The sequence below is a fragment of the Chiloscyllium plagiosum genome, unplaced genomic scaffold, assembly GCF_037043375.1.
Source record: "Chiloscyllium plagiosum isolate Xiang-an unplaced genomic scaffold, Cpla_swu_hap1 HiC_scaffold_45, whole genome shotgun sequence".
Lineage (NCBI taxonomy): Eukaryota > Metazoa > Chordata > Chondrichthyes > Orectolobiformes > Hemiscylliidae > Chiloscyllium > Chiloscyllium plagiosum.
Window position 1 is genome coordinate 36,301,037 of NW_028270183.1, and position 13,972 is coordinate 36,315,008.

At 46.2% G+C, this 13,972-nt stretch overlaps 1 protein-coding gene across 1 annotated transcript; it reads right to left on the reverse strand.

Annotated features, from left to right (window-relative positions):
• Positions 1-13,856, reverse strand: LOC148136478 (zona pellucida sperm-binding protein 3-like). The gene is made up of 9 exons (XM_087983347.1): positions 13,734-13,856; positions 2,546-2,737; positions 1,441-1,556; positions 1,248-1,351; positions 979-1,156; positions 769-895; positions 600-688; positions 391-512; positions 1-116 (listed from the first exon to the last, which is right to left on the reverse strand). The coding sequence occupies exons 1-9, from the start codon at positions 13,854-13,856 to the stop codon at positions 1-3; spliced, it is 1,167 nt and encodes a 388-aa protein (XP_087839473.1).
• Positions 13,857-13,972: the final 116 nt, after the last annotated feature.

Genomic DNA, 13,972 nt, shown 5'->3' on the forward strand with positions numbered 1-13,972 from the left:
TCACAGGTTGATGGGTGTTTGCTTGTGTTTCCTGTACAGGACCGAGGCCAGCAATGAAGCAGAGATCAGACAGACCACTGTCACAGTCAGGGTCACCAACACAACCAACTCCACACCTACAGAACAAGGAGAAACCAATGGTTACTGAGAGAAACAGGGACAGAAAGGGAAAATAGCAGGTAGGCAGCTCCCCACCTGGAGACCTCGCCTGTATCCTTCCTTCAACCTCAGTTGCCAGGTTGGTCAGCCCAGTATCCTCAATGATCAGGGGGCCAAGTGAGACCTCCCCTTCCCACTTCAATCCAGCTTCACTCTCTGCAAGATCAAACATCCAGTCAGGGAGAGATGGAGAGGGGAGGATCCCCAACATCAAGATGGTCAATGTCCTACCAGCTTCAGGACCAAGGTCTCTCCTTCCTCTGGAGGGGAACAGGATCTCCCTTGTGCTCCCACAGTTCCCCACATGGCAACAGGCACAAATGTCACTGTCAGATTCTTCCAATGGGGTCCAGCTAAACGAGAGAAACAGCCCATCAACCACATGGTGCATCACCTCTCCCAACAACAACATCCCTGAGGGACAGAGAGAGGGAACTTACATATTCTGCAGCTTCTGGAAAGTACAAGCTTTGTTCCTGGAATCTCCCTGATCCACGGCAGCAACTTTCAGGTGACAGATGATGAAAATCTGAGGGACACATTCAGAACAAGTCAGTATTTAGTGACTCCCTCCCACTATGGAGAAGCCAATCAGCAGCTTCCTCTAACCAAAGAATGCTCTTCTCCATAGAAACGAAAGGCATCCAGGTCAAACCTGAGCTTGTCTGGCTCCCGCCCGTCTCCCAGCAACACAAAGGTTGAAAAGGAGTCCTCAGCTTTGCTGTCCAGGAGGCAACTGCAGATGGACAAAGGGCCGTGAAGTGAATGGAGGAAAGCCATTGAGATGGGAACAGTTGGAGATAGTAGAGAGCTCCTTACCCATTGTAGTCAATGATCCTGTATCTCAGGGTGGAGTCCTTGTCTGGGCTCAGTGTAGCTACACAGCGATCAATGTACAGCTTCAGGGGCACGTGATGGACCATTGAAACAGATGCCTCAATGTGAATGAGATCTCCCAGAGAGTAGACAGTGGAAGGGCGCTCTGTAAGCCAGTCACCTGAAGTACAGGAGGACAAGGGTTGGAGACAGTGAATGTAACTCGCAGTGAGTGACACCAGGAGATCCCTCCCCAGTCACCCATCACGTACCATTCATTAGGCGCAGGGAGAATGACAGATGGCCTTCTCCAGACCTGGTGGAGCTGAATGGGATCCAGGTGGGATTGATGGGGTTACTGCTCACATTGCCCTTCCTGGGAAGAGACAGGGCAGACATTTTAGGCCAGGGTCAGACAACAGCAGCAGCTGGGGATCATATTGACAATCGAGTAAAGATTCTCACCTCAAATAACGACACTCAATGGGAACAACAGCCCCATTGGTTCTCACAATGACAGATCCAGGATAGTTTGGGGTGTGGGTCAGGTGGGTGGTGTAGATCAGGAAATCCCCAGTGATCTGAAAAACACCAGTTTAAGGAATGGGGAACTGATTCTTAGTGAGAAGGATCTACATGGGGTTCACAACAGCAGCATCCCATTAAATGAATTCTTTACAGAACGTGACAGGCTCAGGGCCTGGAGGCTGTCTCTCGACCCCAGAGCTGGAGGGACTATTACTGGAATGCAATAGGTCACAGGTCAGGGGTGATGTTTTTAGGATCAATTTAAGATGGTATTGCATCATTCCAAAAGTCAGGAATTATTAGAATTCCCTATCCAAAGGACAGAGAATGCTCAGTTGGTGAACAGGATTGTTTTTAAAATCACAGCAGAATTACAGATAGATGGAACAGGAACATGGCGATCTTTATCTACAAGGTAAAACAGGAAGTCTTCAGATTATGGGAAGGGATTACTAACAAGGTTAGTGAAAGTTTCAGAGAGAAGCTGAAACAAGTTCAAAAACAATTAACCAGAATGGAACCAAAACAGTTTTACCAACAGGTCAGATATAGAGCTCAAGGACTAGACAAGTCAATTTATTCCCAACAGTCCCACAATTGGGATGAAACTAGACTAAGTGAGTCAAAAAACCCAATCTGATTGAGAATAGGCTGCTCACCACAAAACTAAGCACATCATTCTGCTACAACATGACAGTTGCGTTCTTGTTATTTCACTATAGAGAAGTGTCATGCTGGAAGGCACCGATAGAAAGTCTAGTGTTCTATTCACATTCAGGTGAAAGATCAAACCACTCACAATTCACATTATAGCTAATGCACAGACAAAAACATCGTAACAGAACCACCTGTATAATCAAGCTTCCAAACCAATGAGAACAGCAGCACACATTTTGAGATAGAGACCAGTTAACATCTAGTCTAATCCAGCATAGGAAACTAGCAGGAGACAGACCCTCAGTAAGTCAATGTTCCTCAATGTAACCCTAACTGGAATAAGCTACAACCCAAGCTTCCTGCAAGTGTGGAGAACTCCCATTACCTGCAATCTGCTGCCACACTCATGCAGCCCATAGTCAAAGAGGACAGTGTGGTTCTCAGGGTAGACCCTGGTTAGCTGACAACCTATAGTCCCCAGGGTCAGGTCAGCAGCTTTAATCAGGTGCCCAGTTCCAAATAAATCCAGCTGGGCCTTGACCAGCAGGTTGTGCTCTCCACACTGCACCATCACAGTCTGTAGTGGGGACAAACTCACACCCTCAGACACTGGGAACCTAGAACCCCCATGAGAAGGGACTCTCTCAGGAACAGGGCTGGCTCTCACAATTCCCCATGGAAACCTCTGGTTCAAAAACTGCTGCCATGTGTCAGAGCAACAGACAGCTCCAACTAACATTAACACAGGGAACAAACCCCTCATTACAAAATCACCCATGATCCCAAACAACTCAACCATCCCCACATTCCCCAACCAGCTCCTTTTATACACACAACCCACACTCACCTGATACCAATATGACCAGGAGCAGCAGCATTGAACCAATCGACCAGCCCCAATCTCGACAATCTCCACCAATGACTGAACTCATGGCTTTGTTCTCAGGAGGATCAATTACATTTGGGCCAATAGGAGTGGCTGTGAGTTGCTGTGCTGTCACCTGACTGAATTCAGCTCCACAAGATCTTGTGGAATTCCCCATGACTACAATCATCAAAGGTAGCTCGTTGAGCCTGGAGAGGGTCTGCTGTATTCTGCCCATCCTTACCTGGGCAGTCTGACAGTGAGAACCATGGAGAGATTGTGTGGGAATTAGAAACAGGGTTTGAGCAGAATGAAGGGATTTATCTTGTACTGTACCTATCCTTGGGAGTATATGTTGGAAGAAGCTTTATTCTGTATCTAAACCTGTCCTTGGCTGGGGCACTGTAGGGAGAACCTAACTTTCAGTTCACTTTTAATTCATAGAGTAGAGGCAGTTTTACTCTGTATTTCACGTTGTGCTGTCTCTGTCCTGGGGACAACTTTCCTTCCAGTTTTCAAGAATGGAGGAAGCTTTTGTTTCAGTTGTAAAGAGTAGGATCTTTTACTTTGTTTCTAACTCAGTGATGTTTCTGCTTTGTTAGTGTTTGCTGTAAACAGTGTAGCTTTACATTTAGTTTACAAGTGTAGAAGCAGCTTTACGTTCAGTGTAAATGAGCGGGGGAAGTTGTATTCTGTATCTAATCCCCTGCTGACCTTGCTTTTGGGAGAGATTGATTGGTTGGGATCATGTTGAGGGTGAAAGTGAGAACTGAAGATGCTGGAGGTGAGAGTCGTAAAGTGTGGTAAAGCACAGCAGGTTATGCAAAATCCAAGGAGCAAGTGAGTTGGTGTTTCAGGCATCAGCCTGTCATCAGGAATGTGGGTTGGGAAAGGGGGCTGAGTGATTAATAGGAGGGTAGGTGTGGGGGTGTGGTGAGCGAAAGTAGGTGGGATGGCAGTAGGTCAATGCAGGTCAGGGGTGTTGAGGGAGCTTTCCATTCATTTTAAAAAGGAAGATTGAGCTTTACTCTCAGTTTCAAAGAGTAGATAGTGTTTTATTTGTAAGAATCTCATTGCATCATGTCCCTGTTCTGGGAGTGTTTGATCTGAACAGTGTTGAGGTAGGTTCACTTTCAGCTTAAAAGAGAACAGGGAGCTTTATACATTATCAATCTGTAGCTGTCCCTGTTTGATGGGGACAGGGTAGGGGGAGTTTTTGCTTCAGTGTAAAAGTGTAGAGGGACCATTCCTTTCAGTATAAAGGAGCCTCAGTCTGTATCTGAGCCTGATCTGTACCTTCCTGTGGGAGTGTTGATGGGGACAGGATTGAGGTCTATGGCCTCCAGCTGTGCTGGGATAAAGCTCAGTGTAAACTCGAGGAAAAGCACCTCTTTCACTGAGTCACTTTGCAGCTTTTCACACAACACGGTGTTCAACAAATCCAGGAACATCTCCTCAGCCCTGTTTTGCTTAATTTCTTCCTGTAAGTTTTGGTTCAAACTCCTTTTCCTCTGGATGTTACTGTGCTCATTGTCCTTCCATTCACATCCCCTTGGGGGCTCCTCTCTTGGTTGGTTACTGCCTGCTTATTTTTATTGGTTTCTGGGTGGATGTGGGCAGTGCTGGCCATGCCAACATTTCCTGACCAACCCCCAGCGAGGAGGAGAAAGTGAGGACTGCAGATGCTGGAGATCAGAGCTGAAAATGTGTTGCTGGAAAATCCCCAGCTATCCTGGAGAAGGTGTTAGGGAGAGTGGTACAGGAATGTGTGAACCCAGTTTCAGCGACGTTCCAACTGTGTAACATGGGAGGAAGGTGTGAACTTTCTGGGTGCGAGCGGTCGCAGGTTTGGAAGTTGCTGTTGGAGGAGCCTTGGTAAATTGCTGCAGTGTATGTTGTAGACCACACACAATCCGTCAGTGTCGACCAATGTTGGAGTGAGGGAATGTTGATGGTGGCGAATTAGACAATGTAGTTTCTATCGATTTCAGTAAGGCCTGAGACAAGGTCCCACACGGGAAGCTAATAAAGATAAAATCCCATTGGATCCAGGGTACATTCGTAAGTTAGATCCAGAACTGTCTTTGAGCAGGAGACAGAGGGTTGTTGTTGAAGTTTATCTGTGTGACTGGAGCAGCGGTGTACCGCTTGGATTGGTGCTGGGTCCCACGCTGTTTGTCATCTCCATAAATGATGTCCGAGAGAGCGGGGGAGGATGATCAGTTAATTTGTGGGTGACACAATGATTGGCCGGGTGGTCAACAATGCAGAGGGATGTGTTAGGTTGTAGGAGGATACAAATGGATTGGTCCAATGGCCGCATTAGTGAGAGGTGCAAATTGGCTTAGGGATGAGGAAATTAGAGAAGGGAAAATGTGGTGAAGAGTGGTGTGGGAAGGGAAGGAGGGGTTCCATTTCATGGGGTAGGGATCTGTGTAGCAGGGACGGTCTCCACCTAAACTGATGAAGTTTATCATTCCTGATGAAGAGCTTATGCTCAAAACGTCGTGCCTTCTGCTCCTTGGATGCTGCCTGCTGTGCTTTTCCAGCACCACACTGTTTGACTCTGCTTTCCAGCATCTGCTGTCTTCTCCTTCTCCCCCTTAACTACAAGGCAGACCATGAAAGAAGGAAAAAGGAAGGATAACTCGGGAGACGTTATTAGAGATGTTGGAAATCATGAAGGTACGAAAACTAGCACAGGGCCACTTTAGCTAAATGTTCGTAGCATTTGTAACAAGGTCGATCAGTTCATGGCACAAATCATCGCAAATGAATATGATTTAGTTGCCATTATGGAGATACGGTTACAGGATGGTCATGAGTGGGAGTTAAACATCCCGGGGTATCAGGCTATTCGGAAGGACAGACAGACAGACAGACAGGAAGGTAAGGGAGGTGATGCCGCTCCTGATATCCAAGGACGACATCTGGGTGTTGCTGAGAGATGATATTGGTTCCATGGAGAATTCAAGGAAGGAACAAGTCACTGATAGGTGTAGTCTATAGGCTACCCAAATTGTACATCACATTGTAATGGGACTGAGGAGGGAGCAAGCTATCCTTGATCAGGTCCTGTGTAATGAGACAGGAATAATTAATGACTTCATATTTCGGAATCTTCTTGGAAGGAGCAATCACAGTTTGGTTGAATTTAGAATAAAGCTGGAGAGCGTGAAGGTAAAATCCGATACCAGAGCCCTGTGCTTAAACACGGGAGACCTCAATAGGATGTGGGAGGATTTGGCTAAAGTAGACTGGAACCAAAGACCTTATGGTGGGACTTTCAAAGCAATATTTCAATGTGCTCAGCAAAAGTATATTCCAGTGAAAAGAAAGAATTGTAAGAAAAGGGGTAATCTGCCAAAGGAGGCTATCGAATCAAATGAGAAGTCATGGGAAAGCACAACATTGGGAAAGTTTTAAAGGTCAACAGAAAGCCACAAATAGAGCTATAAAGAAAAGTAAGATAGTTCTTTTTCCTCTCATAGACTAGCCCAGAATATAAAGACAGATTGCAAAGCTTTCTACAAATGTATGGAATGAAAAAGAATGGCTAAAGTAAACATTGGTGTCCCAGCGGACGAGAAGGGGCATTTAGTCATGGGATATGATCAAATGGCTGAGGCATTGTACAGGGTTTTGGGTGTCAGCCTTCACAGTGAAGGACATGAATAACATGCCAGTAATTGACAGAGACACAAAAGTAGGGGAGGACCTGGAAACAATCATGATCAGGGAAGACGTATCTTTGGGCAAGCTCATGGAACTAAGACGACAAGTCTCCTGGCCCTCATGGAAGGCATCGCAGGGGGCTAAAGGAGATGGCAGGAGGAAGAGCAAGTGCACTTGTGGGAATGTTTCAAAACTTGCTGTACTCTGGGGCAGTTCCAGCAGATTGGAAAACAGCAAATGTTTCAACAGGGCAGTAGACAAGATGGGGAATTGTAGACTGGTTGGCCTAACCTCTGTAGTGGGGAAGATGCTTGAGTCTGTTATGAAGGAAGGAATAGTAAGGCATCAAGATAGAAATTGTCCCATTGTGCAGATGCAGCGTGAGTTCATGAAGGGCAGGTCACTCCAAACTAATCTTTTGGAATTTTATGAAACCATGAGAGTTATAAGGTAGCCAGGAAGGACCTGAAGAGAGAGCTAAGAGCAGCAAGGAGGGGACATGAAAGGTCCTTAGTTGGTAGGATTAGGGAAAACCCTAAGGCTTTCTATAGGTATGTCAGAAATAAAAGAATGACTAGGGTAGGAATAGGTTCAGTCAAGGATAGTAGTGGGAAGTTGCGTGTGGAGGCTGAAGAGATTGGAGACACTGAATGAATACCTTTCGTCAGTATTCAATCAGGAACAGAACATTGTTGTCAATGTGAATACTGAGTCACAAATAAGTAGAATGGATGGCTTTGAGGTATGTAGGGAAGAGGTGTTGGAAATTCTGGAAAGGGTGAAAATAGATAAGTCCCCTGGGCCTGATGGTATTTATCCTAGGATTCTCTGGGAAGCAAGGGAGGAGATTGCAGAGCCATTGGCCTTGATTTTTATGTCCTCGTTGTCTACAGGAGTAGTGCCAGAAGATTGGAGGCTAGCAAATGTGATTCCCTTGTTCAAAAAGGGGAGTAGGGATAACCCTAGTAACTATAGGCCGGTGAGTCTCACTTCTGTTGTGGGCAAAACCTTAGAGAGAATTGTAAGGGATAGGATTTATGAACATCTGGATAGGAATAATGTGATCAAGGATAGTCAGCATGGTTTTGTGAAGGGCAGGTCGTGCCTCACAAACCTTATTGAATTCTTTGAAAAGGTGACGAAGGAGGTGGACGAGGGGAAAGCAGTAGATGTGGTGTATATGGATTTTAGTAAGGCATTTGATAAGGTTCCCCATGGTAGACTACTGCAAAAAATACGGAGGTATGGCATTAAGGGTGAGTTGGAGGTTTGGATTAGGAGTTGGCTGGCTGGAAGAAGACAGAGGGTAGTAGTTGATGGCAAAGGTTCATCTTGGAGTGCTGTCACTAGCGGTGTTCCGCAAGGATCTGTTTTGGGACCATTGCTGTTTGTCATTTTTATAAATGACCTGGAAGAGGGGTTAGAAGGTTGGGTGAGCAAGTTTGCGGATGATACGAAAGTCGGAGGAGTTGTAGACAGTGAGGAAGGATGTGGCAGGTTACAGCGGGATATAGATAAGCTGCAGAACTGGGCAGAAAGGTGGCAAATGGAGTTCAATGTAGCTAAGTGTGAGGTGATTCACTTTGGTAAGAGTCATAAAAAGATGGGGTACTGGGCTAACGGTCGGATACTTGGTAGTGTGGATGAGCAGAGGGATCTTGGTGTCCATGTACACAAATCTTTGAAAGTTGCCACCCAGGTAAATAGTGCGGTGAAGAAGGCATATGGCGTACTGGCTTTTATTGGTAGAGGAATTGAGTTCCGGAGTACTGAAGTCATGTTGCAGTTGTATAAGACTCTGGTGCGGCCACATCTGGAGTATTGTGTGCAGTTTTGGTCGCCATACTATAGGAAGGATGTGGAGGCACTGGAACGGGTGCAGAGGAGGTTTACCAGGATGTTGCCTGTTATGGTAGAAAGATCATATGAGGAAAGGCTGAGGCACTTGGGGTTGTTTTCATTGGAGAAAAGAAGGTTTAGGGGTGACTTGATAGAGGTGTATACGATGATTAGGGGGTTAGATAGGGTCGACAGTGAGAATCTTTTTCCACGTATGTAGTCAGCTATTACAAGGTGGCATAGCTTTAAATTAAGGGGGGGTAGGTATAGGTCAGATGTTAGGGGTAGGTTCGTTACTCAGCGAGTCGTGAGTTCATGGAATGCCCTGCCAGTAGCAGTGGTGGACTCTCCCTCATTATGGGCATTTAAGCGGGCATTGGATAGGCATATGGAGGATAGTGGGCTAGTGTAGGTTAGGTGGGCTTGGATCGGCGCAACATCGAGGGCCGAAGGGCCTGTACTGCGCTGTATTCTTCTATGTTCTATGTTCTATGTTCTATGATGAGCACGGTGGACCACAGGGAGCCAGTGGATTTCCAAAAGGTCTTCATCAAGGTGCCGCACGAGAGGCTGCTGCATAAGATAAAGATGCATGGCATTACGGATAAAGTATTAATATGGATACAGGATTGGTTGACTAACAGGAAGCAAAGCATGGGGATGTGTGCGCTATTTTGGTTAGCAAACAATCCCGAGCGCTGTGCCTTAGGGATCGTTGTTGGGGCCACAATTATTCACAATTTACACAGATGATTCGGAATTGGGATCGAGGTGCAGTGTGTCAAAGTTTGCAAATGACACAAAGATGCAAAGTGTGTGGAGGACTGTGAACGTTACAGAGGAACCTAGATACTTACAGTGAGGGGCAAAGGTCTGGCAAATGGAATATAATGTTAATAAGTGTGAAGTCATCCATTTTGATAGGAGTAACAGTAAAAAGGACGAATACTTGAATGGTAAAAAGTTGCAGCATGCTGCCATGCAGAGGGACCTGGGTGTCCTTGAGCATGAATCCCAAGTTGGTCTGCAGGTACAGCAGGTCATTAAGAAGGCAAATGGAAAATTGTCCTTTTAGTGCTAAAGGGATTGTGTTTAAAAGCAGGGAGATTATATTGTGGCAGCACAGGGTGCTGGTGGGGCCATAACTGGAGTACCGCGTGCAGTTTTGGTCTTCCTTGAGAAAGGATGTACCGGCACTAGAGAGGACGCAGAGGCGGTTCACTGGGTGGGTTCCAGCGTTGAGAGAGATGGCTTATGAGGAGAGACGGAGTAGACTGGGATTCTCTTCATTGGAATTCAGAGGAATGAGGAATGATCTTAGAAAAACATATCTATTCCTGTCATCATTTTATATGATAGACATAGAGAGGATGTTTCCACTGGTAGGTGAAACTCGAACAGGTGGGTATAGCTCAATTAGAAGGAACAGATTTCAGACTGAATTGAGAAGGAACATCTTCACACAGAGGGTTGTGAATCTATGGAGTTCCCTGCCCCAATGAAGTTAGTTGATGTTACTTCAGTAAATGTTTCTAAGGCTAAGATATGTTCTCTTTTTGAACAATAAAAGAATTAACGGTTAGAGTGAGAGGGCGGGTAAGTGGAGCTAAGGCCACAAAAAGATCAGCCAGATGGCCTACTACTGCTCCTCGTTCTTATTCTGTCCCTGAGAAATGTGAAGGGATGCACTTTCGAGGGAACAAAGAAGAAAAGGAAGTACTCAATGAATGGCAGGACACTAGGAAGCTCAGGAACAGAGGGATCTTGGGATACTATTCCACAGACCCCTGAAGGTGGCTGGATAGGTTTATAGAGGAGTTAAAATGACCTGTTGATGCTTGCCTGTGTCAGTTCAAGTATAAACTGTAAGAACAGGGAGATCATGTTGAAGCTGTACAGATCTTTGATTAGAGGACACAGCTGTAGTACTGTGTGCAGTTCTGGTCACCCCACAACAGGAAGGGTGTGGTTATACTGGAGAGGGTACAGAGGAGATTCACCCGAATGTTGTCTGGGATTGAACATTGCAGCTACGAGGAGACCTTGGATAAGCTCGGAAGGTTGTTCTCTTGGAGCAGAGAGATTGAGAGGAGATTTGGTGGAGGTGTATAAGATTAGAGACCAGGTGAATAGAAAGCAGCTGTTAGAAAATAGACAATAGGTGCAGGAGTAGGCCATTCTGCCCTTCGAGCCTGCACCGCCATTCAATATGATCATGGCTGATCATTCCTAATCAGTATCCTGTTCCTGCCTTATCTCCATATCCCTTGATTCCACTATCCTTGAGAGCTCTATCCAACTCTTTCTTAAATGAATGCAGAGACTGGACCTCCACTGCCCTCTGGGGCAGAGCATTCCACACAGCCACCACTCTCTGGGTGAAGAAGTTTCTCCTTGTCTTTGTCCTAAATCGTCTACCCTGTATGTTTAAGCTGTTTCCTCTGGTTCAGCACTCGCCCATCAACGGAAACATGTTTCCTGCCTCCAGAGTGTCCAATCCTTTCATAATCTTATACGTTTCAATCAGATTCCCTCTCAGTCTTCTAAACTCAAGGGTATACAAGCCCAGTCGCTCCATTCTTTCAGTGTAAGGTAGTCCCGCCATTCCAGGAATTGACCTCGTGAATCTATGCTGCACTCCCTCAATCGCTAGAATGTCTTTCCTCAAATTTGGAGACCAGGACTGCACACAGTACTCCAGGAGTGGTATCACCAGGGCCCTGTACAGCTGCAGAAGAACCTCTTTGCTTCTATACTCAATTCCTCTTGTTATGAAGGGCAGCATGCTATTAGCCTTCTTCACTACCTGCTGTACCTGCATGCTTACCTTCATTGACTGGTGTACAAGAACACCCAGATCTCTGTACTGCCCCTTTAACTAAATTGATTCCATTGAGGTAGTAATCTGCCGTCCTGTTCTTGCCACCAAAGTGGATAACCTTACATTTATCCCACATTAAACTGCATCTGCCATGCATCTGACCATTCACCTAACTTGCCCAGGTCACCCTATAATCTCCTAACATCCTCATCACATTTCACCCTGCCACCCAGCTTAGTATCATCAGCAAATTTGCTAATGTTATTGCTAATACCATCTTCTATATCATTAACAGATTGTAAAAAGCTGCGGTCCCAGCACTGATCCCTGCAGTACCCCACTGGTCACTGCCTGCCATTCCGAAATGGAGCCGTTTATCACTCCTCTTTGTGTCCTATCAGCCAACCAACTTTCAATCCAAGTTAGTACAATGTAGACAACTCCTTCCTAACTGTAGCACACTGTGTGCTGCCATCTTTGTGTGGGACAGGACACACCCAGGGATGGTGACTGTGGTCTTTGGGACATTCTGTGTAATGTACAATGCTGTAGTTATGGCAGGGTTAGCCTGGGCTTGTATGGTAGCACTGGCCCTGAGATGGTGCAAAGGAGAACCTTGCAGGGCTCCCTGCACCGTTTGTTTATGGTTACTGGGGTAAGGCCACGTTTCCCAGCCAGTTTTATTCACAGCTTTTAAGCTGTTGGATACACCTCAGCTGCATGCTCACTCATTTCAGTGGGTTAAATACAACCCCATTGCTGTAGGCCTGGAGTCACATGTAGGCCAGACTCAGCAAGAATGGCAGATTTCCTGTCCCAAAGTACATTCATGATCCAAATACATTTTAAACTACCAAAACAGATTCCAGGATCCTGTTCCCATTAGACAGATGGCTACTGGAGTTCCTCTACAACCTTCATTGGTGCTAATACACATCAGGTTCTCTCCAAGTCTGATAACAAACTCCCTCAAATCAGGTTTCTATCCCTGCCAATGAGCAACACAGCAATGGCCTTCAGTGTGATTGGCCTAACCCAGTGCCCATCCTCTGAAGGCTGTGGACAGTTTCTATGCAGTTGACCACAGCTTGCTCCATCGCCTGGCATGGCCTTGGTGATGGCACTAACCTCATCTGGTTCCCAGGCTTACCAAGCCAGTCATTGGTTGAGAACCCATTGCAGCACCTCTCCTTGTAATTCATTCACATGCCATCACTGGCGAGGCCAGTATTTATTGCCCGTCCCGACTTATCCAGAGAGTAGTAAAGGTTCTGCTTCATTTCAGTGGGTCTCATGTAGGCCCGACCAGTTCAGGACAGTAGTTACTTTCCCTAAAAAAGGATCATTAATGAGTCAGATGGGTTTCTCCAACAATCAATGTGTTCATACTCATCATTAGGCTCATAATTCCTGATTTGTTTTAATGGATTCAGATTGCATCATCTGCTGTGTGGCAGGATTCAAACTGCGGTCCACAGAGAGTTACGCAGGGCTCGGGATTTACAGGCCAGCAATAATATCGCTGGGTCCTCACCTCACCCATGGTCTGCTCCATTCTCCACTGATTCTACAACCACTTTAACCACAAACCATTCCATCCTAATGCTTCTGACATTCCCTGACCACACCCAGCTCGCTTACCGTCCCTCAGCAATCAGGCTGTGTATCTGACACCCAGCACCAAGGACAAATGAGTGTCTGAAGCCTTCTCCATATTGAGTTCAATCCCTACAGCAATCCATTTTCCCCCAGTGGATGAATACACTCCCTCAATAAACTCCAAGTTGAAATAACCCACCAGAAAACAGCTTGTTTGAGAGGGGTCAGGACAGTCGGAAATTCACTTGGGGAATACAAGACTGGTCCACCCGTCCTGCAGGATTTAACACATTTGATCTTTGGACTGTACGAGAAACGTTTCAGAATTTACTGAGCCACAGCATTGTGGTTTATGGGCAAGAAGGGACCATTTGGCCCCTCATACCTGTTTAACTAGCCCCTCAGTTTGAAAAACCCAATATGGATGTCAGAGATCTGAAACTCGCAAAATGCTGGAAAAGCTCAGGTCTGGCAGCAGCTGAGGAGAGAGAAACAGTTCATGCTGCAAATACAATTGGACACTTCTGAAGAGAGTGCCAGAAGACACTTGATACTTTGTCTTTCTCCCCCAGATGCTGTGAGGTTGACTGAGTTTCTCCAGCATGTTCTGTTTGCTTCACTGAGATTGATGGCTATGATTCCAATTGACACCATATCCAGAGCCTGGTCAAAGAGCCAGGGATACAGAGTGAACCACCACGCTGATCAAATGCTCTCAGCCTGAAACCAGCAGGCAGCCAACTCCCCACCTGGAGACCTCTCCTGCATCCTTACCTCAACCTCAGGCAGGGGCTCAGTTGCCAGGTTAGTCATCCCAGTATCCAGGATGATCAGGGGGTCAAGTGAGGCCTCCCCTTCCCACTTGAATCCAGCTTCACTCTCTGCAAGATCAAACATCCCAGTCAGGGAGAGATGGAGATGGAGATGGGAGGATCCCCAACATCAAGATGGTCAATGTCCTACCAGCTTCAGGACCAAGGTCTCTCCTTCCTCTGGAGGGGAACAGGATCTCC